Source organism: Eurypyga helias, unplaced genomic scaffold (assembly GCF_000690775.1).
Source record: "Eurypyga helias isolate BGI_N326 unplaced genomic scaffold, ASM69077v1 scaffold6362, whole genome shotgun sequence".
In the NCBI taxonomy this organism is placed as follows: domain Eukaryota; kingdom Metazoa; phylum Chordata; class Aves; order Eurypygiformes; family Eurypygidae; genus Eurypyga; species Eurypyga helias.
The window spans coordinates 268491-290753 of NW_010236525.1; the positions used below are offsets into that span (position 1 = coordinate 268491).

The 22263-nt window shown below is 36.4% G+C and overlaps 1 protein-coding gene across 1 annotated transcript in view; it reads right to left on the reverse strand.

The window, feature by feature from the left end:
* Window positions 1–22263, reverse strand: part of LOC104506229 (usherin-like) — a 305157-nt gene that overhangs the window by 239312 nt on the left and 43582 nt on the right. The window contains 2 exon segments of the mRNA XM_010147113.1: window positions 151–277; window positions 6757–6887. Of these exon segments, the coding sequence (XP_010145415.1) occupies window positions 151–277; window positions 6757–6887 (258 nt within the window).

Below are 22263 nucleotides of genomic sequence, written 5' to 3' on the forward strand. Positions count from 1 at the left end.
CATATAGTCACAAGCACAAAAAGGCAAACTCCTCATACTTTGTATTAAATGCACAGGGAAAGCAGCAGTGATTTTTTTGCTGCACGGATGAAGAAGAAATACCCCGAATAATATCAAAGTAATAAAACAAAATGGAACTGAATTGATTACCTGTGTACTGCCCATCCACTGTGATGTTTCCCAGTGCTTGAATTCTTGTAGCAATTATTTGGTGCCAGCTGTTGTCGTTGTACTCTTTTCCACCATCGTTAGTTGGAGTGACTGCTACGGCAGATCCCTTTTTATTAACAGAAGAATTGGATTTAGAATATTATAAAGGTAATATTTAGAATTACACCTTACTCTCTATAACACTCTCTGATATATAATATCTAAAAATAAAGGCAGAAGTCATCTGTTTAACTTCTTGTGGAATACTGAATGATATTTAGGACTGATTTCGTCACTAAATTAACCTTCTCAAGTAATAAATGAAGGATCAAGGATCCAGATCGGTTTCTATTAAAAACAGAAAAACCTGTGAGGTTCTTCTGATAAAGTAAAGGATGAGACACAAGTTATTAAGGGCATGATGCTCAAAATTTTTTTTCTTAAGTCTCTATTTAACTACTTCATAGATTCCTGTGGCTCTGAAGTTTGATGGTCATGATGCAATGTGCCATCCACAGAGATCCAACAGGATCTCTGACTGCAGTGTCTGTCTGCAGGAAGGGAGCCAAAAAAGACATGTATTTGCAGGACAGTATGAAGATGTATATTCTGTCCCTGTTAATGTGGTATCAACCAATACCATTTGACAGCTGGCTGAATATTAGCCAGTAGTGTGCCCACGCAGTCAAGGTGGCTAATGGCATCCTGGTCTGCATCAGGAACAGCATGGCCAGCAGGACTAGGGCATTGATTGTCCACCTGTACTGGACACTGGTGAGGTATCTGAATTCTTAAAACACCTGGCAGAATTAAAATACTCTGAACACTGTGTTCAGTTTTGGGCCCCACACTGCAAAAAACCCCATTGAGGCGCTGGAGTGAGTCCAGAGAGGAACAACAGAGCTGGGGAAGCATCTGGAGAAAAAGTCCTGTGAGGGGCAGCTGAAGGAACTGGGGTTGTTTTGCCTGAAGAAGAAAAGACTCAGGGGAGACCTTATCACTCTCTACAGCTACCTGAAAGGAGGTTGCAGTGAGGTAGAGGCTGGTCTCTTCTCCCAAGTGACAAGTGATAGGAGAAGAGAAAATGGCCTCAAGTTGTGCCAGTGGAGGGTTGCCAGACATTGGAATGGGCTGTCCATGGAAGTGGTGGAGTCACTATGCCTGTAAGAGATGTGTGGATGAGGTACTGATGGACACCGATTAGTGGTGACATTAGCAGTGTTGGGTTAATGTCTGGATTTGATGATCTTAAAAGTCTTTTCAAACCTAAAAGATTCTATGATCAAAAGGACTTGAAGAGAAGAGATAATACCTTTATAAAAGAAAAATCATACCAAAAGATTCGGGCGGGCGGGGGGGAGAGGGGAAAAGGTAATTATTGAGGACTTTTTTGCTGATTTACAGTTTTACACAGACTGTTGTAAAAATGTTTTTAGATTTAACTAGAATTTCTACCTGGTTTTATGAAAACAAAAGAAGTATAGTAATCTGAGGGGGTGAATTTATAGACATCCATGACAAAATGCAGAGAAATCTTTTCTGAATTGCTGAGTAAGAGGAATATAGCAGATGTGGTTGCCAAACCAAATCTCAAGACTAAACAAGAAAAATGAATATCATAAATTCATATAAAGATGCAATAAAAATAAAACTAATTTATTTCAAGAATTTTCCTGAGTTTTATATCCAAATAATCTTCTAACTTCCCAGTAATACCCACAGCATTTTCTCAGTGTTTTATACTGTTCTTGAACCATCTGGGAACTCAGAGTCATCCTGTTGAATGCACAGAATACGATTGTCCTAAGTAGCAGGAATCTTGCATAGACACTACACAATATTAAAGAATCATAACCTCTGCAGTTACTTTGTGACTTCGGACAGGCTTCAAAAAAACAATTTAAAAAAAAAAAAAAGTAGAAGAAAAAAAAAATTTCCTTATAATATGAAGGTCTAGCTTATTACTTTGCAGTACAAAACCAGACAGTTCAGAATTTTGTTTTTGCAGATCTTCCAATACTCTTTCTGGCTCAAGGACCTTAGAGTTATGCATATGAAGGAAACCTGTTGATAAAAACAACTGCCTATTGTGAATAATAATAAAACCCTCTTGTAAAAATTTAGTATTCTGCCATTAGCGATGTGTATCAATTAGAAAATGCTTGGCAGCATACAGATTTATGAATGCAGTATACATTTTACAGTACATTTAGAACTGGGAAGTGTCAGTGTGAATCTTATGTATGAAAATACATATGATGTGTACACATGTACATGATTACAGAAAAAATAATTCTCCATGAATATTTACAGCATGTTTCCTATTCCATTCAGCCAACGTCTTAGTAGTGAGGCATTTTTTACCGTCCTATATCCCATGATAACAATACGAAGTGTATATATCCTTACATACTAATGTGCATTTCTTCATATACTATTTTTTATTGTCTTCTCTCCTATTTCAACATTTTAATATTTTACAAACACACATTTCATTATCATAGTTTAATAATTAAAACCAGAACTGGTGTCATGCCCAATTAATGTGCCCTGGTAGCATGCCCATTAGTTTTTCCATTAGTGAATTCAACAATACTAATGGGATTACTAGCATGGGATGCTAATTGGGCGTGACATAAGAAACTGGCTTACTTCTTAGCATACCCTTGCTAATGATGAAATTAATGAGCATTTTATTAAATGCTGTCTCATCAAAGTGTACTTAGTTAGCGTTAAAATTGTTACAAACGATGCTGCATTCTAAAGATCAGGTGCCTGAATAAGTGGTTCTTCATATTATGTTTGGCAACAGTCTAGAGCATTAACAGTTTTATACATCAGAAACCACATTTATTTGTAGGCAATTCAATCTGGGACCACACAACCATATGTGCTAACCTGTGCTTAATTTCAGGGGAGAAAAAAACAAAAGAGAGTGTTTAGGGCTTAACATATACTGCATTGGAGGCCTCTGTATCACATTTTATCATGAACTACCTGAGTAGCTCTGTGATCACATTCAAATATCCTGTTGTGAAATGGCTCATTATATGTTTTGGAAATGACACAGAGGGAACCAAATCTGGATTCTTTTACTGAGCCATACAATAAGTCTTAATTTTTAGTAGCTGTCTGATAATTAAGTAAATATGAATCTTTGTGGCTCTTGATGCTCACGTTTACATTCGTGAAAATACATAGAAACATCACAAATATGGATCCTCAAAAGTGTTGTCTAGGAGACAAAGTCTGAACATAACTACACTTCCTGCAGTCAAATCCTTTCAATGCCCAACCTCCTACCACTGAGAAGGTGAACAAGTACTGAAGCTTTGCCAATGAAGGCATAGTTGGTATTAATAAATAGGTATTCTCCATCTTCCTTTTTTGGGGAATAACAGCTCACTCTAAAACTACTACTTCAGCCTCTGCACAAATCACAGGCAACAAGGTATTCCAACAAGGTATCTGGTATTCCTCCTTTTTTTGCTGTAAAGTTTAAGAAATGGATCATCATCCAAAATGGAAGACCTAGATTTAATTCCCTCCACACTGTGAGAAGAATCCTGATACTCTGTCCTCAGACTGTCCTAATCACTAGGGAAAAAGGTGCTCCAGACTGGCCTTAAATTTCTACTGTCAGTTATTTGACTTTGTATAAAATATTCCTTGGGAAAAAGTACAAGTGACCTGTAGCCACTGAAAGATAACAATAAATTTAAGCTTGTTTAGGAGTGGTTGTAGAGTCATTATGAGGAGAAGAAACACGACAGACAGCTGAAGGTTTGCCGGCACACTGTGTTTGGAGGAAGGTCTATCAAACAATTTGATTACCCAGAGAAGACTGAGGAAGACGTATGTTAGCAAAAAAAACTCATGCTTCCTGGACCATAAGTAGAAACCTATAAAGAGTGACAGTAGCAAAATGAGGAAGGAAAAAAAGGCAGCTAGACAACACAAAAGAGGGACAAAAGAGATGGTCAAGCAACAGCTAGATGAAAGGTGGTGGACATAAAAACGAGAGAAGTATGAACGGACAGGAAGAAAAGGATTTGAAATTAATGCTTAGAGAAGGAAGAAGTTAGACTGCTGAAGACTTGGCAGGGCTATCCCCAGAGTAGATACAACAAAGAGAAAATGTGCTACTGATCATGAGCAAAGATACATACCAGAATCCTGAAAAGGAACTAGGGCTAAAAATAATTAACCTGTGACAGGACACAGCTGGAAGGGATCACACAATATTACACCATGCTGCTCTAGATAAAAAGCACCAGAGACACAAGTGTCATCAAAAAGAATTTTTGCCATTTTAAGAGAAGAGCACAAAGGCAGGGCCACAAATGCTTATGCTATATGCCACAACAATAATTAGAGAAAACAATGCATATAACCTGGTTAGGAAACCACATGATATCAATAGGTAGTAATTAAGCATTTGCACATCAATGCAAACTGTGCTACACAATGAAGGAATAAGAATTGTTGCTACAGAATAAGACACCTGATGTTATATGATAGAAATGGCAAATAATGTCAAAAGCAAAAAAAGAACCAAGCTATGTAGAAAACATAGAAACAAAGGTAAAGGTAATGAGGCAGCACAGCATATTAAGGATACAGAAGAGTGAAAAAAATTCATAATTGAAATTTTCAGAGGTAAAAGTTTTTGAAAAGTATAATACAAGAAACATTGATGTAGACCACCGTACCCTACTTCTGAATCTCAGAATGTACAGGAATCTCTTCCACATTATTAATGAGAAATTAGAAATCATTAGCTTTCATGATAATAAATCAAATGTTAAGACCTACACTACTCCTGAATGTCTTGAATGACAGGTGTTTTTTCCTATTAACAGTCACTGAAGCAGCAATATAGGCTATTTTAGACTTTATAAGACGATGAGACAATGGGAAAGTGATGATCCTAAAAATCAACATGGGACAGAGTTGTCTGATTCAAATGAAACTGGAAAACAGACAAAGATATATTCATGAACAAGTAATTTTTTTAAAATTCAAGATAGCAACTACTGAAAATATTAGCTGAACTGAGAAGCTTTAGGGACTGAATAGGGATGAGACCTGTATTTTTTACAGTTAAAAGACAGGCTAAAAAGAAAAACAAACAAACAAACCACTCAAATCAGCCACTCTCCCACCTGTCCCCTTTCCTCCCCATCCCCAAATACTGTGATTGAAAACAAATACAACACCTTCTAGGGAATGAGTCCAGCCAAGCTGAAGAAGGAGCAAATCTGCAAGGAGGACTAGGAATATTGTCTGAAGCACTAGAATGCTAGTTGAAAAATACCCACACTCATTAAAACAAGCCACCAAAAAAAAAAAAAAAATCAAACTATTACACCCAAAAACATCTTGCAAAGGAAATGTAGTTAAGGGAAGGTATACGTGTAAAATGGGGATGAGGGCAATGTTAACACCAATGGTACGCATGGTCACAAAAACTGAACTACACACTGATTCAGTTTGCAACAAGGAAAAGAAGACAAAGTAAGTGCAGTAGAAATAATAGAAATTTATATCCTGGGATCAGAAGCAGATCTAATGTTTCCTAGCACAGGGGTCGCCTATACACTAGCCCCTGTGCAGCACCATGCCTCCTCTACAGATTCTCCAAAGCTGAAGAGGAGCTTCACCATCCCACAACACCTCTGCATGTTCATGGGGCACCAGTGCCTTGACCATGGAAGAACTCAGGAAGCAAAGGTTAACAGTGAATCGTCAAATCTCTAAATCCCCACCATTTTATACCATTAAGCATTTCTGTTAACTCCCCAGAGCAGTGGGGAGAATACCAATCACATGATTAGACACTGATGGGTGACAGAAGATATGGCTGATAGCGACTGGGCCCTCCAGCAACACCGAAGCAGCTGTAACTTTACAAAAAGGCTGCACATATATGGTTACATATGATACCACAGTCTACCAATATCATTGGAAAACCCAATAAGAAGGTGCAGTTTATTGCATATTTATGAAATATGAGAGAGTCTGTAATGGTTTTTATTCCATGAGGAGATCCAATTTTGGGGTGCAGAGAACAGAAAACACCCAAACAGTAATGCAAGGAATGTGTCATTGTGGAATTTATTTGTTAATATTTCCCTCATTATTTATGTCTTTGTTTTGTCATTATTACTAGAACTGACAGACTACTTTCACCACATTAATAGCAACACACCAGTTTCAGTAGGAAAAGATAGCCTCAGGATGGGAGGCTTAAAAGTAATAAACTAAAAACATATATAACCTTTATTTGCTAATTCAAAAACTAGTTCAGACCACCTTTGAAATCTTGGTACTTTGTGCTGTAGTGGTGTTTGGTGGTACTACCAAAAAACCCAGCTCACAAAAAATGCAAAAATAAAGTCATGAGTTGTGGCAACATAACAAAGAATGAGCAAAGCCTTAGTGTTTCAATGTTTCTCTCCCCAAAATCTCCAGTTAACTAAGAGTTCTGAAGTCAGGTAACTTGTAACAGGAATACAAAATAAATTAAATAAAAGGTCAGTATGTAAAGAAGTACTGAAAGGAATAATGTAAGCTATTTTTATAGTACCCCGTCTTTTGTTGTACCTGTGGATCAAAAAGAAAGTAAGGACGCCCACTCCTCAGTTGAAGTGCAACATATTCCTCTTGATTCCCAGGTGATGCAGAGAAAAAAATCAAGCCATCGGGTTCCTGGGTTCTAAATTTCACTTTAATACCTGGTTGGAAAAAGCAAGCAGATGGTTAATGCCAAACACGCTTCGTATGCATTCTAACAGTGTAATAACAAACAAAAAATTGTTTTAAAAAAGGCAGTAAAACAGCAAACCAAAATCATAGAAGTTCTGATTCACCTAAAACCCTTGTCAGTCGTTGCAGGAGAAACTTTAATAGTCCAGACTGAATCAACCTTTGGGAGAAATTTCTGTGATTTCAGAGATTCCACTTGTCCCTTAACATTTCTATTGTTAAAGTAGAAATGAGATTTGTGCATAGGAGGATTTCTTGGAAGAACAGCGGGGGTTTCATTCTGATAGGTAGTAGGTAGATAGACCCATAGACAGACAGACACACTTATTTGTATGTTAACTTATGTATATTCTTTTATAAATACATGTATTTAAGAGTACAAAGAATGCCTGAGAAAGAACAGAACAAGTTTTAACAAAAATAGAAAATATCCCAAGGAATAATCAATGAACTAAACCTAATTAAGAACTTTCTAGATCATTATCAATAGTCCTCCATTTGGCTTCTGATAAAATATTCTCAGCACACAAAATGTCATTCAAATGACATTAAAAAAAAAGGTGTGGGTTTTTTACATTACTTTTTACAATAAATAAAATATCAAAACAACAAGCTAATTACACGGTTTGTAAATATTGCAATGTTTTTATCCATGGTATAAGCTTCCTTAGGAACTATCTAAGGACACATTAATAAAGCAATTCATAAATTATGCAACCAGTTTCGAGAAGTATAATTATGAATAAGTAAGTTTTGGATAACCACCAATCTTTTATGACTATAATGCCTTTCTTTTAAGCTATCTCCTGGAACATTATTTTACAGAAACAAATAACATTACAAAAATCATGTACCCAATTCGGCCCAACTTTTCTAACATACAAATCCAGATATTGCAGGCTGAGTCTGTGATGGAGCCATGCCTTTACTGTACCGGGTTTTGGTTTTTTTTTTTTCATGAAGAGAAATGAAAAGGGCAGCAATAGCAACTTCAGCCTGTACTATACACTTCCATGACAATTCTACACAAAATGCCTTTTACATACAAGATAATTTATTGGGTTTTACACAACTCCATCAAACCATTCAGTCTTTTCACACACATTTTCACTGTCTTATGTCAGGCAGAATATAGTAAGTGTCAAATTTTTTTCCTGTAGAGAGTGTCTGTATTTTTAAAAAATTAAAAGTTGTAATTCAAATACAAATTCATACTAGAACCTGCCTGTTATTTACCTATACCCATAAGAAATATCCTTTGACCCCATTTCCTAATCACATCAATGTTTTCATGCAAATCACATGATGAACTCACAGATATGAAACATACTCTCTAGGCAATGAAAATCAGTCATGCTATTAAATACTTGCAAAAAGCAGTTGTACGTAAGTCACACCCAGCAAGTAAAAAAATCAACAGTCCATATTTAAGGAAAAGAATAGCTTTGCCTGGTTCAGCAATAACCACTACTGCTCTACTTTGAAGTTTCAGGTATTCCAGAAATCCCATTCAGATTTGTAACAGGTAACCGCTAGGTGTATGTCATTTTTCTGCCTTACTCATACTGAGCACCACAAATGGATTTTAGTTAACCTGAACACAGAGAGAAAGCTTTCCTGAGAAAATCTTCAAAGTTTCAAAAGAACTTGAAACCCACACTGTGTCACCCAAAAAACTTTCTTTTTTGTTCTTTTTTTGGGGTGGGGATATTTTGCAAGAAAGTTTCTCAGAGACTTGTGTCTACTATTTCAGTCTTCATGTCTAAAACCTTAACTTCAACGTTAAATATAACACACAAATAGAAATGTAAACAAGACAGTGACATCGCAATTACTTCTGTAATTTGTCATGTACGGAAACTGCATCTCAGCCACACTACCGAGACTACTAAATCTTGGATGGAAAATATGACCATCTGTGGGGCATAGTAGGAATGTACTTTGTATCAACTGAATCTTGCATTGCAATTCAAGAATCCACCTAACAGGCCTGTTCATTTGACAAAAATGATTAGTCCACAAGGAGTGGTTATCATTTCTGGGGTAAAACACAACAGGAAGTTCTACTGCAAATTAAACATTAATGTATGTCATTCAACTAAAATCTTTAATTCCACTTCAAATTATAGCTGCAACTGGAGAAGCTGCCAGAATTCGTTTAATTATAAATAAAGAAATTTCCTCCATTTCTGTAATTGAATTTCTTTAATTATAATGGCATTGTAAAACACATAATAACAAGCATTGCATACAGTGAACACGAAAGACAAAAAGAATACACAGTAATAGAAGGACAAGTAAAATAGGTTACTAATATTAATATTTTAAGTCATCTGTTAGGGCAGACTAACCTTCTGTCGGGTTCTACATAGTTTCAATTTATGCAGAAGTGGATTGTTATTAGATTTTTATCCTAGTTTCAAAGATGGCACATGAGGGTTTGTAGAGGAGTGAGGATGTGGGTGAACAATGTGGGCATTTTAAAGGTAGTCACCTGAGAAGCCATGTCAGCATGCTACCCTGTGAGCACCCACAGTGTTGAGAGTTCCTTTTACTAACAGGCTGATATTAAAAGTAAAAAGATAGACTATTACTATAATGTCAGATGAGTCAGAACGCAGTTTTTTGTCTAACTCAAAATGCATATAGAGCAATTTTTATACTACATCTTTGCTTTCTAAAATTTTCTAGATTCGCTAAATTTGCAAATTTAGCAAGTCTGAGAACTTCAGCAAGGTTTCATATTCAGATTCACAAGTGGATTCATATTCTTCTGGCACAATTCAATATGGCAACTTGCAAGATCTGCACAGTAGTATTTAACAGGCAAGAATGTGCTTTTGAGAGGTTGGCTGCAGTTTTGGCTTAAAGCAAGTTTAGAGAAAAATGGGATTGAGTTTTGTAGATGCAGTTGGTAGTCAGGGGGAAAATACTAATAAATTAGAGCGGCTCCAAGACTAGCATAATATATACTAATAATTTATAATCATTACTGCGATAAAATTCACTCCTAACACTAAACATTTTCTCTTGCAAAGGAAGAAGTTTAAAATAGGTTTTGTTTGACTAAGAAACTATTCACCCAAAACTTTATTCACCTAAAGAGGTTCTGCTTCCTGTGAAACATCTTTCCAGTTAACTGAATTGAATTTCAGTAATTAAAAACAAACAAACACACACATAACCACCAGCATTTCAAAATACCAAAAAATTCACAGTGCTCCAAAAATATCTTTTGACTTTTTGTAATCTCAGGGAGAATGTAGACAGAAGGGCAAGGTAATTGAATTGAAGACATCTTTTACAGTAACAGCTAAGAGATTTCAGCAAAGTGATCTGCTTAAAGCTAACCTCTTTGTCCCATGTACTCAGCTAAAAAACCTGTAAGGTACCTTTCTCTACAACTGGATGTTCAGAGTCCATCTCAAAATAGCCAAGAAATACAAGTTATTAGACTCATTAAATACACAGAAGTTTCCACAAAAGTCCCATGCCTCATCACCAAAACCTATATATCAACACATGAACAAATTTGTCCAAAGTCTCAAGAACAGACACATAAACGTATTTCCAGCCTGGATGCGGCCAGCAAGAATAGTGTTAGTTTAATTTTCATAAATACATACATCCCAACTCATATGCCTAATATTAAAAAGTAATAATAATAGTTAGATACTCTAGCGTATTATGAATATTTTCTTTGTGGAGTTAGGAAATCGTAATAGGAAAACAGTGTACATTATAACTGGAAATTATAAAAATACCAAACCTGCCTAATATCTGGAAAATCAGAAAGCATTATTAGAAATTAATTTTGCATAATCTGGGAAGCACATCCACTTTCAGTGCAATTTCTCCCAGAACTGTACAATTCTGCAAATACAATTTGCATTGCCATTCTACTTATACCATAATATGAAACGGTGTAAATAATTATATAATTGTACATTCCAGTCAAATGAACATAAAACTGTTGGCAAAGAAAGTGATCTCTTTATGCTTAGTAAAGCCCTTGTTTGTTCATAACACCAACTAAAATAAAAAGAAATTGTATATAAAATTTTGCCTACAGCTTTAGGCTCCCTGCAATCCCTTCAGTATGAAAAATATTAAAGTGTTTGCTTAACATTAAGACTGTGTACAAATCCTTTTGCCTAATCAAAGTGCATTTTCCCAGATAAATTATAAAACAAAATGTGTTTTTAACTGGGGAGGGGATAGACAGGGAGTAAAACCTTAAGTTTACTACACACTTCCATTGAATTAGTATTTAGTCATTCTCTCCGACAAAGTGATTCTGCATGCTCCATGTCATTACAATATCTAAAGCATGTTTTAAACCATGTTTTTTATAAGAAAACGCACCTTCCTAAAAAATGAGAAGGGAGACTTCACAAAAAATGGATGAATATTTAAGGTAGTTTCACATAACGGACAGTGGAATTGGAGGAAAACAAGGAACTCTGAGAACACTTTCCTGGGCATACCCATTAAGATCCTCCGCTGAATACAAGGCATTCTGCCCACTTTGTGATAGCCTATAGCTTTCTAGATTTTGTTGAGAGAAGAAGCTGGAAAGTATTCTTCCCAAATCTGTCCAACTTCTTTTTTTGGTTTTGGTACGGGAACATCTTTTACTGTTACCTTAATGTGTTTGAAAATATTTTCAAAGCTTATCATCACAAACATTACACTGAGTTAATAATTCCACTGATGAGGTAAATGCCATTAATTTATAAGTTGTGTTAGTTTTTTAGTAAAAATTTAAAATATATACCTAAAAGTCATATAGATATGTCCATATACATATGTGCACACATACATATATTTGTACACACAAATGCACAAAAATAATTTTCCCAAATATTTTCAAACTGCATCTGGTGTGTCCATTGGCAGGTCAGCAGCCCCTTTTCATTTGTGGCAATAGAAAACCAGGAGAAGCTAAAATTCCATTCTTTTCAAAATTAGACTGTACAAAACCCCCATATACTGAAAAAGTCTAACTCTATTCAGAATTACACAATTCAAAGACTTTTACTTATATACTCTTAATATCTCAAACTGCTAAAAAGCTAAGTCAAACTAAAAGGTTGAACATGCATAAACTCAGAATACGATGAGTGAATGAAAATGGGAAGTATGTAACATCTCTTGTGGAAACCAACTATCAGGCAAAACCCCAAATTCTCTTGATGAAAGCTGAGTATTACTTTTACACTGAAATGACTAATTTGATACCTGTTTTTTCTTATTTTGCTTGCTACCCCATTATACCCACTACTGGTAAAACAAACAGGACATTTTAGCTTTAATCTTCTTACTACATAACCTAAATAACTTCAGTCATGTTTGCATTAATGCTGCATTAATCATGTTGTTGCGTATTAATGAGTTTTCAGGCTATGCTAATTACTGTCATAGATTCTGCAGCAGCCCATTAAATATACAAATTACAGAATTAAAGAGCCAGAGCTCTTCATGATTAATCTTTAAATGGAGAAAAACTAATGATGTCTGTACAAAGTTTCTCTCCACTTTTGGCTGACTGAGCCCAATGAACAATCAATTAGAGTATTTGAAGAATAAGAATACGGCACATACTAAAAGATTTGTTATGCTGTTATTCTATGCAGAAGACACACATTTATAAGTCTCTATCAAATGGACTTCCGTAACATATTCCAGTCTTTAAGGTCTCACGAAATGTTGCACGGGAGTAAAAGCTATAGGATATTCCAATTCGTTATTGCATACTCATTGGAAGTTGCTGGTTCCATATGAATATAGTAAATCAATCTTCTCCTTTTAGCAAGGACACAAGTCCTGCTAGTCCCTAGTAAGAAAGATTTACAGCAAACCTTGGTGAAAAGAAAGCTAAGGTAAGTTTAAAGTCATTTGATAAGATTTGATGTATTAGTAGCCCTTTTTCCCCCCACTTATAGAGTGATCCTTTTTCAGGAATAGTGTAATACCTAGTAGTTAAATCAAGAGATTCAAAATTTGGAGACCTTGAGCCTGTACTCAGCCAATGACTGAGGTATGTCAACCAAGAGCCATCATTTAAACCCCTGCCTCCATATTCCTTCCTGAAGAATGTTGCCAAATATCACTTGTGTGACTTCTGCAATGTTTGAAAAATTCATTATTGTTTGGTTCTCTATAGCCTTAAAATATATATAAAATGAGAGAAATGTCCACATGTATTCAGAAAAATTACCTAGACACTAGGCATTTTCTGAAATTTGAGAAACACTAATATATCCATCAAGGGTATTAGCTTAGACTTCTCCAAATAGTTCATATCATGCAGAACATCACAAGACTTTCCTAAAGAGCACATTCCCAGTCTATTTTAATATTACTCTGCACATCAATAGTTGGAGTTTAGAATTAACTGGACCATTCCAGACCGGCCCAATCTGTTCTTTATGCCATGCAAAACAATTAATAAACCATACTTTAAACATTAAAAATTGGTTCTTTAAAAAAAAAAAAAAAAATCCTGCTCAGAGCAAGATTGATCCTGGCGTGAGAATACTCACATATGAAGATAAAGTGAATAAGACTGGGTTGCTGCACTTAATGCACAAGGAAAAGGACATAAAAACAAGGGTATCAGAATGTCTAGGAAAAGCAGGGGGAGCAGAGCAGCTTTCCAACACATGTTCATCACTGACCGCATTCAAGGGAAGTAAAGGGTACGAAGCCCAAAGCAAAGATGTAAAGTAGCTGTGAAAAAGTACAACTCCTTAGAGAGGAGAGAAACATAATTAGGACAATCTGCAAAATATTGACACAAGAGGTATCTGAGAGTTTAGCAAGACCCAAAAGGAACTGGACAGTCTGACTACCCAGATTTATCTAAACAAATGAAGGGCCTCAGAAAACCATATGTGAGGGAACAGGGTGAAGTCTGATATGGAGATGCTGAAGATAAATGGTATCTATTAGCATTCCTCTGCCATTAGAGTTGACATCGAGTTGTTTGCACAGACCTTTAAAACAATACAATAATTAAAGAAACTAGTGTCCTGACTCAAATGAATTCATTAAGCAAGTCTAGGAACAGAATTCATACCTTGTCTTCTTGTCTTCATACCTTGTGTATGTTGGGACAGTATACGACAAGCCTACATCTAAACCAGTATTGTTTTTTCAGAGCACAGCTACCAGAGTAGAAATAACAACTGAATAATCTTGGAACTCCAGGAGTCAAGTCCTGCTTGGGATAAGGATCAGCTGCAAGTTTGTGTCTGTGCTGCTTTTAATATTGAAGTGAAATACAAACAAAGAGACCAATATTCAGGTAATGCTTTCTTTGGTGTTATTATCTAACTTGAACAAAATTTGAGAAAAATTTTACTCAAATATGGCCTCTCTCAAACAATACCTGTAATGTTAATGTTTATTTTTATTTATTTACCTTTACATAGGCTAGAAGGAAGTGCAACAGACACTGAATTTGTAAGAAAAGGAAGAAAAAGTTTCTAGGACTAAGAGTCCTTTATAAGCAATTTCATGAAATAATTGAGCCTATGATATTTAAAGTATGGAAATAGAGGCAAGCATTCACCTTCATTTCAGGATAAATTCTTCAGAGAAAGAACTGTATTCTGTTACCCGTATGTGAATTAGTGCATAAAAAAGGTCATCTTATGCAACAAGAGGAAGGTGGGAGAGGCTTCTAGGTGTTAATGCAATGCACATCATAATTACTAGAAATATGATGACAAGAAGAATCACTTCAAAGATTTACAACAGTGCAGTCTATGAAAGGTCAACATCACAGTGAAACCAGAAACGAGCTGGAGGTCAGTAGTCATAAATAGCACTTCAATTATAAGCATTAAGTTAGTGTTTCCAGCAGTAGTATAAATGTAACACTGCACAGAGAGCAATTTAACTGATCAAGGGAAAAGAGTAAGACTAGAACTGGGTAAAATGCAAATACATCAAAATTAAAGTCAGTGTAATGATCTGAATCATGGCAAATTTAGACAACAGAGCAATAGCCAAGACGGAATTTCATCACACAGCATCACAGAAGCTGGAAGCACAATAAGGTGGAAATCCTGCAGCAAGAAGATTATTGATTAGACAGTGTACATACAGAACAGAAGAATAACTAAAATAAGCTAATGAGTGTCTTGAGGAATACTACAGGACAAGAAGGGAAATGTAACAAGGAAGAAAAAAAACCCCAACCTTTTAGACAGAAATACAACACCACAGACCAAACACTTAGCAAAAAGCATAGTTTCAAGTTACAAGCTCAGCAACAAATGCTACTGGTGGTAGAACTGAAAACAACAACAAAAAAAAAACCCCACACATATCCAACTTAATGCAGAGTTTTAAGGTAGACCAATAAACTGTAAAAAAACCTGCTAAATTAAGAAATAAGTAAAAGGATTACATAAAATTTTAATCTAGTAACATTAGTGTCAGTATTTCCTCTGACTACTACGGACATATGACCTTTTCCAGAGGAAGCCTAAAGCTGGTTTAATTTGCAAGTACTAAGTTCACAAAAGGATTTCAATAGAACGTTCAGGTGCAAATTTTATAGATAGATAGCAAACTCGTTTTTCTCATGTTTACAAGGGGGTGTGCTAGATACACCATGACACACCAGCTGACAGTGAACAATTATTTCCTCAGCCTCCCTCAGTGTAGGTAATTGCAAAGGTTCACTCATCGCTTTCGAAGACCTAATGGAAGCACACCTTGAAAGTGCAACAGGTTCTGCTTTGAAAGAGTTACTATTGCATTACATTTTCTTCTGCTTTCCATGTGCCTCTGTACCCAGGATCTGCACACTCTGTAAATTAAGTGCTTTGTGGGATTTGGCATGAGATGTTCCCAGAAAACACATTTTAAGACTCTGTAGCATTTACAAAGAGTATTTTACTTAGAATATCATCCACAGCTACCAGAACACTGTCTGAAACACCTCAGGTTCAGTTTCAGTGAAAGTATCACCTTTACAGATCAGGACGAAGTGGTAATCGAAAAGTTCAGTCCAACCTCTCTTACACTGGACAGGTTAAGGTTAGCTGTGATCCTGAAAGGTGGCCTTGGCCTTGCTGTCTTTAAATGGCCATGTGATTAGAGGCACAAAAGTTAACAGGATAAGGCCAACGTGCTGACTCTGTTACTGTAAAAGTAAACTACTATGCACAATCTACAACATGCAGAAAACAGAAGCAACTGCTGCGTGGGAAGTTGAGAAACCCAGCAATTTTCTCTTAGAAATTACTTTAGCATATGTATGACCCCTGCTTACTCTCACTAATGTTTCGAAATGCACAGACGGAAGAATTTATCATGCTTATGGCAGTCAAAATCCCTGGACTGTTTTTAAAAACAGAACTAGGGAAGGAGGGGAGAACCACCTGTACTAGTTGCTCAGCTGCTGTTATGGTTTCCTTTTCCTTTCATGGTGGGTCACCACTAAGTATATGACCCAATCAAACAGGGAACTTTATGTTATACATCAAAGCCATATTCACCAAATTCACCAGCCTTCTCTGCTCTGCCCAGCTTCTGTAAAGAACGTGTCACAGAAAACGTGACCCAGTGCAGTAAGCCAGCTGTAGAGGTTTCAGCATCAATTTGTAGTCTGGCTTATTCCCAAGAATCAAACCCCTGCACTAACTCTAAGAGTTAAGCACATACAGAAGCAAAACTAGCATGGCATTTATCTATCAGCTGAATAATTGCACACTATGAAATACTTTCAGAGTGATAAATGCAACTCAAACCCTTCACCTCCTGTGTTTTTTAGAAAAACAATAGAGTGGTATGCGGTGGACCTGGAAAAAACTCCTGCACTACATCAGTAATACCGTAAATGTGCCAAATAGACCTCACAGGGGATAGATATAGCCAGGTATTATGCTAAGTCCCATGTGTGGTCAGCTACCTGGGCAACTGGGATAGTGCATAATGCTGGCAGAGGAACATAGAGGTAACATCCTCCTCAAACCCAGGTGGGCTGGATGCTCTTCAGCTGAGGACTTCAGCGTGTCAGGATGCAAATGAAAACTTAACAAGCCAACTGATACATAAAAACACCACCAGCAGTGATATCTGTTCATGTTTCAGTGCATTTTTCCGTGTAGAGTAAGGAGTTCATGATTTTCTCATGAGTCTAATCAATTAGTGGAAGAAACTAAGTATACATCTGAATCCTGAAAAATATCTGTTGGTGCTATCAGTAGAAAAGGTGATCCAGAAATAAGTATGAACAGACATTTCAATGGTATGAATAGCCACGTAACTCAAGCTGTAGGGGCTTAAATAAAGGGCACAATTTACACAAAGATTCAACTTTCACAGTGATGAATATAGAAAACGATAATGACAGAAAATTTATATAGCACATGACACTTTACTAAATACTGTCATAATTCTGTTTCCCCAATTAAGTTAAATTGCAACACTCAACAGGGAGTAAATCAAACTGCCAAGGCACAAGGATTAAAAAAATAACTTCCATAAAATTTCCCTTTGCCGCCTTCCATGTATTTGTAGTTGATCCTATCTTACACTCAGAATACAGATTCTCTAGGTTAGAGACAGTCAACTTTTTGTTCCTAATACAAAAGAGACAGGTAATGATTTAAAATTGAACTAATTTTATTAATCAAAATAAAAAGAGATGACAATATTGAAAATACTTTCCTTAAGAATTTCTTTCACATAGAATGATGTCATTTAGCCTCCATATATTGTGATATTTTCAGGCAGTTATTGATTGATCCTATGTCATCTTTTCAGAATTTTAATTCCTTATGGGATTCTTGAATTAAAGACCACTTTGCTGTAGCCTGCCTTTGTGTTGATTTTTACATTATTGCTTAGAGCATGAGTGATTACAGAATATATGACTGACTAATTCTGAATGATGGTAATAAGGAAATTCTCCTTCTGCAAAATTCACTGATAATTTTTTCTTTCTTCTCCCTCTCCCTTTCTCTCAAAGTATGAGACTTTCTGCAACACAGAAAATCATGATTGATTACAATATTCCAATAGATTAACTCAAAAAGTGGGTGATTGTACATAGAATGTTACTAAGAACTACAAGGCTTTATATTCTTTTGTTTCCAGTGGGATCATTTTTATATCTTTACCACTTGTAATGCCTCATAGAATGACACCCATATTCAAAACAAAACAATAAGCAACAGTCCTTGCCCATGTGCCATAACAATAGCTCCAAGTCACTTTTTTTTCTGTCCCCTGTGTTGCCTGAGGATTCAGATGACAGCCAGCTACTTTTAACTCCCAGATTATTTTTAAGTTTTGCTTGCAATGCTAGGGCAGTGTAAGGGAAAGGGGAAAAAATTACTCACCTCATCCGTAAGAATGCAAAACCCTAATTTATAGATGCACTAAATAAAAAAGCCTCTACATTAAAATTCAATCTCAACTGTGTTTTGCTACAGAGTGAACTGTGTAATTGCAGCAGCAAGGCATGTCTGGAGTAGAACGGCATAGCCTTAGAGGAAAGCTGGCCAACGGCTCCTGAACGTCAAGTGGCTCTCGGCTATGCCAGTGCAGGAACGCTGCCGCTGCAATCAAGTGGCTAGCAGCAGGGCTTTCGGGAACCAAGACTGCCAGTTAACCCAGATCTCAAACTGCTGTAGAAAGTATTGGACTACCAAGGCTGACTCCAGAGCACCCTGAAACTTTATACCCAGTCCAGCCCTGTCCCATAGTAAGAGCTCTGTGGAGCGACTGCTTGTGAACTATTAACTTATTCCTCCCATAATATGCAGGAGGAATTCTGAGGCTCTTAGGTGTCGGAAGATGTCAGTCGGTGGCTTACAAAGCCAGGAGAAATGGGCATTTCTGCCCTAAAGCAACCCTGAGCACTGGCCATTTCTCAGGCTGGCTGCAGTTGGTGGTCACTTTGCAATTCTGCAGGAGTACCGCGTTGCCCTGATTTCCACCTCTGACATTTCCCTGGCCCCTTCCTGCCAGTGTGAAAGGCAGAAGGTCTGGCACACCACCAATTATGCAGTCTTTGCTTCACCCAACATTCCCATTCAGCTTGTTTTTCCCCCTTAGTGCATGCAGCTCAGTAGCATAACCAAGTTTACACAAGAATACCCTAATTTTTTGAAAATTAATGATGCTAACGTGATGATCTAACATGGTTTTGGAATAAGTAGCTCAGATTGGCATATTTCACTCACTGAATTAGAAAAATTTGTGAGAAAAAATATAAAACAGAAGAAACATTAAGGAATCTTAAAAGAGGAAAAGAAATGCAAGAAACTTAAATTTGCGTTAGAGAGCAGAGGCAGTGTCTTTATAATACATTTCATCTTTTAAAAATACTTAGAAAGAATTGCAAAACATAATAATTAAATGTGCAAATTGTTTGTAAAGGAACTCACCCTGAATAGTAGTGGAAAGTTTCATGGAAGAGATCACTTCTCACAAGATAAAACTTGCTATTTTCCTTCTACAATACAGTTGGTCTTCTCAGTGGTAGTCATTCTCAAAAATGCTTATCCCCCAACCCTGCCTTGAATCTTCCCAACAAGGTTTCACCCTAGTTCCACAACCGACTTAATAATTTATTTCTGACTCAAAAGATATTACCTGGGATAGTTGTACCTGCCAGTCTAGCCTTCGTTTTGTTCATCTAATTATGAAGGTTGATGGGAACAAAGACTGTAATTTGTGTAAATAGATTCCCCCTCCTCCCTCCCTGTCTCTGCAGCAAGTCACTGAATGACTTGAAAATGCATAAAATAAAATCCCCCAAGGGCTAAAACTCCACTACACCAGAATTCCCACTATTTACTATGGAAGAAAGACAATGTATTCTGTCAGTGGTGGCACCTCTGCTGGTGAAGTTTCATTTTTAGTAAATCAAGAAACTTTTAAAGTAAACCAGAATAAAAGAGTACACTTAATTACCAAGCCGGAAAAAATATGACGCTATTTACTATTTAACCATTTTTTTTTCTTTACTCAGGAGAAAATATGACACCCTCCACTCAGCATCAGTTGTTCTAACTTTCAGTATGCTAAAATAACAATACTAAGCCCAATTTACATCCATGTAAGCACGCTAAGAACAAACTATTTTAAAGAGGCTTAGATATGAATTATCAGGTCAAATTTGGATATTTTTTTTTTCGCTCCCTGAGGTAGATAGTGTGTTCCTTTCTGAACTCCCCAGGAGCACCATTCTATACAGCACCAAGGAACGTGATCAATATAAGTAACAATGACTCTCTGAATAAAAGAATAGAACAGCAATATATTTCTGTCAAGTCCCTCACCTTGCTTAGTATGGGGCAATATTTTATGATGCGACTTCTTGCTTGTACAACAGTACATAGATTTTGTAGGACAGCAGACACCTTAAAAAGCATTCAGAAAGCAGAAGGCATGACCCACAAAAGCTGTTTTTTCCCAAAATTAAAAGTAAACTTCTTTTTCCAACAAATAAAACAAAGTATTCTATGAAAACAAGACAATAAAAGAAAAATCTCTTCTGCAATAACTATGGTAAGCACAATATCATTTGCAAACAACACTGAAATAATTTTGAAGTAGACATGTAGACCACTAAAGGAAGAGTGGAGCTACACAGCAGAAATTTTAGAAACCTTGAGTTATTGAAGCCAACATTTTCAGGGAATAGAATTGTTTTATAATCTAAAGCATAATCAGAACCACAGAGAGCAAATGATCACTTCTTAACAATATAAAGAAAGAACTCCAGCAGCAGGACAGGTAACAAGTTTGTTTAATAAATAAGATAGTGCAAAACTATAGAGTGTTTTGTAAGTAATGATCAATGCTCTTGCAAATTGGAGCCAAAGCAAAGGGGCTAGAACCAGAGTAAGATGATCCGGTTGATGTGTTTTGGATCTGCTGAAATAAATCCATTTATAGGAGCATTTGCACGATGACTAAGTTAAAAGAGCACGGCAACAGTCAGCCCTGGCTAAGGGAACGCCTCCTCCTACTGTCAATATTTCAAACTGATAAAGAGCTGACCAAGTGCAATCAGTGCTGTGATGAATAGAAGAAAGCTTGGGACCATTAACATTAATGGGACTTTGTGGCAAAATGCTTGCATATTGTACTGAAAATTTACCCGATGGACCAAGAGAGGTTTTTTTTTTTTTGCTTTGCTTATGCTTCCCCTTCTCCCTGCATACTGTACACGATTGGTTTAAAAATATTTGCAATGTAATATAAAGGTCTAAAATAACTTCATATGATTAATATCCTGTGAGTCTCTGGAAGAGGGGGAAAAAAAAAAAGAAAGAAAGAAAAAAGAATTACAGAGCTCACTCTGGCTACCTGGAAGACTTGAGAAAATAGAAATGCCAGTTTTATAAACACAGATAAAATTGGCTGATCTAATATCTTCAGGCAGAGTGCCTTAGCCTTGGGGCACAATGACAAAGACTCTAGCACCTGCCATCTACAATGTGTATTAGGGAACAGTTAATAAACTGGTATCCTATGAGATCTGGATGAACTTTTGTGGGAAGACAGATCAGCGAGCATAGACCTAAAAGCATATATATCCAGGATATGGCCTGGTTCTATGGTTTTAGTTTGAAACGTGGTTGTCTTATCACCCATATTAAATACCTATCATATACCCAGTGCTGTACCCAAAACCAGATGGCCTAGCTTTTATCCTAAACACATACACACAGCCCTCCCGCAATCTGAAAACCACCATGTTTTTGGTTTTGTGGGGTTTTTGGGGGGTTTTTTTGGTTTTTTTTTTTTCTTCTGTCCCTTCCCAGTGAGGGACCAAGGGAGCATGTTTAGGGTTAGGGTTGTTCAGGAGAACATGTTTCATATTGGTGTATATTTATAGCATAATTGAGTACAATTAATTAATATTTCACCCATATAGCTATTTAATACAAAAAGTTTTAAGAATTCATCAGATAGAATATTTACAGCTGTGTGAAACGGCAGTGTGAAGTTATTGCTATACGGAAAGCATTTAAAGCTTTCATATTGCCTTTGAGCTTTGGCAGAGTACTCCCAAAGAAGATGTAGTATAGAGAGAAGTTGTTGTGCAGGGCAAAAAAATCTCCTGATAGAGAAAGAGACCTCTGGCTGGCAGGTTCCCCAGACAGAGAGGAAAAAAACCTTAGTGGCAGCACAAAAGACAAGTAAATGTCCTTTATGACTTCAAGGCTTATCATAGTTCCAAGGAATTTTTTTTTCCAAGTAGGAGAAAAAACCCCAACATAATTTTATCCAATATAAGATTACCTGACCCAGTGTTGAATAAAATGAGCCACTTTTATTTTTAATTCTTAGTCATGTTGGCAACCA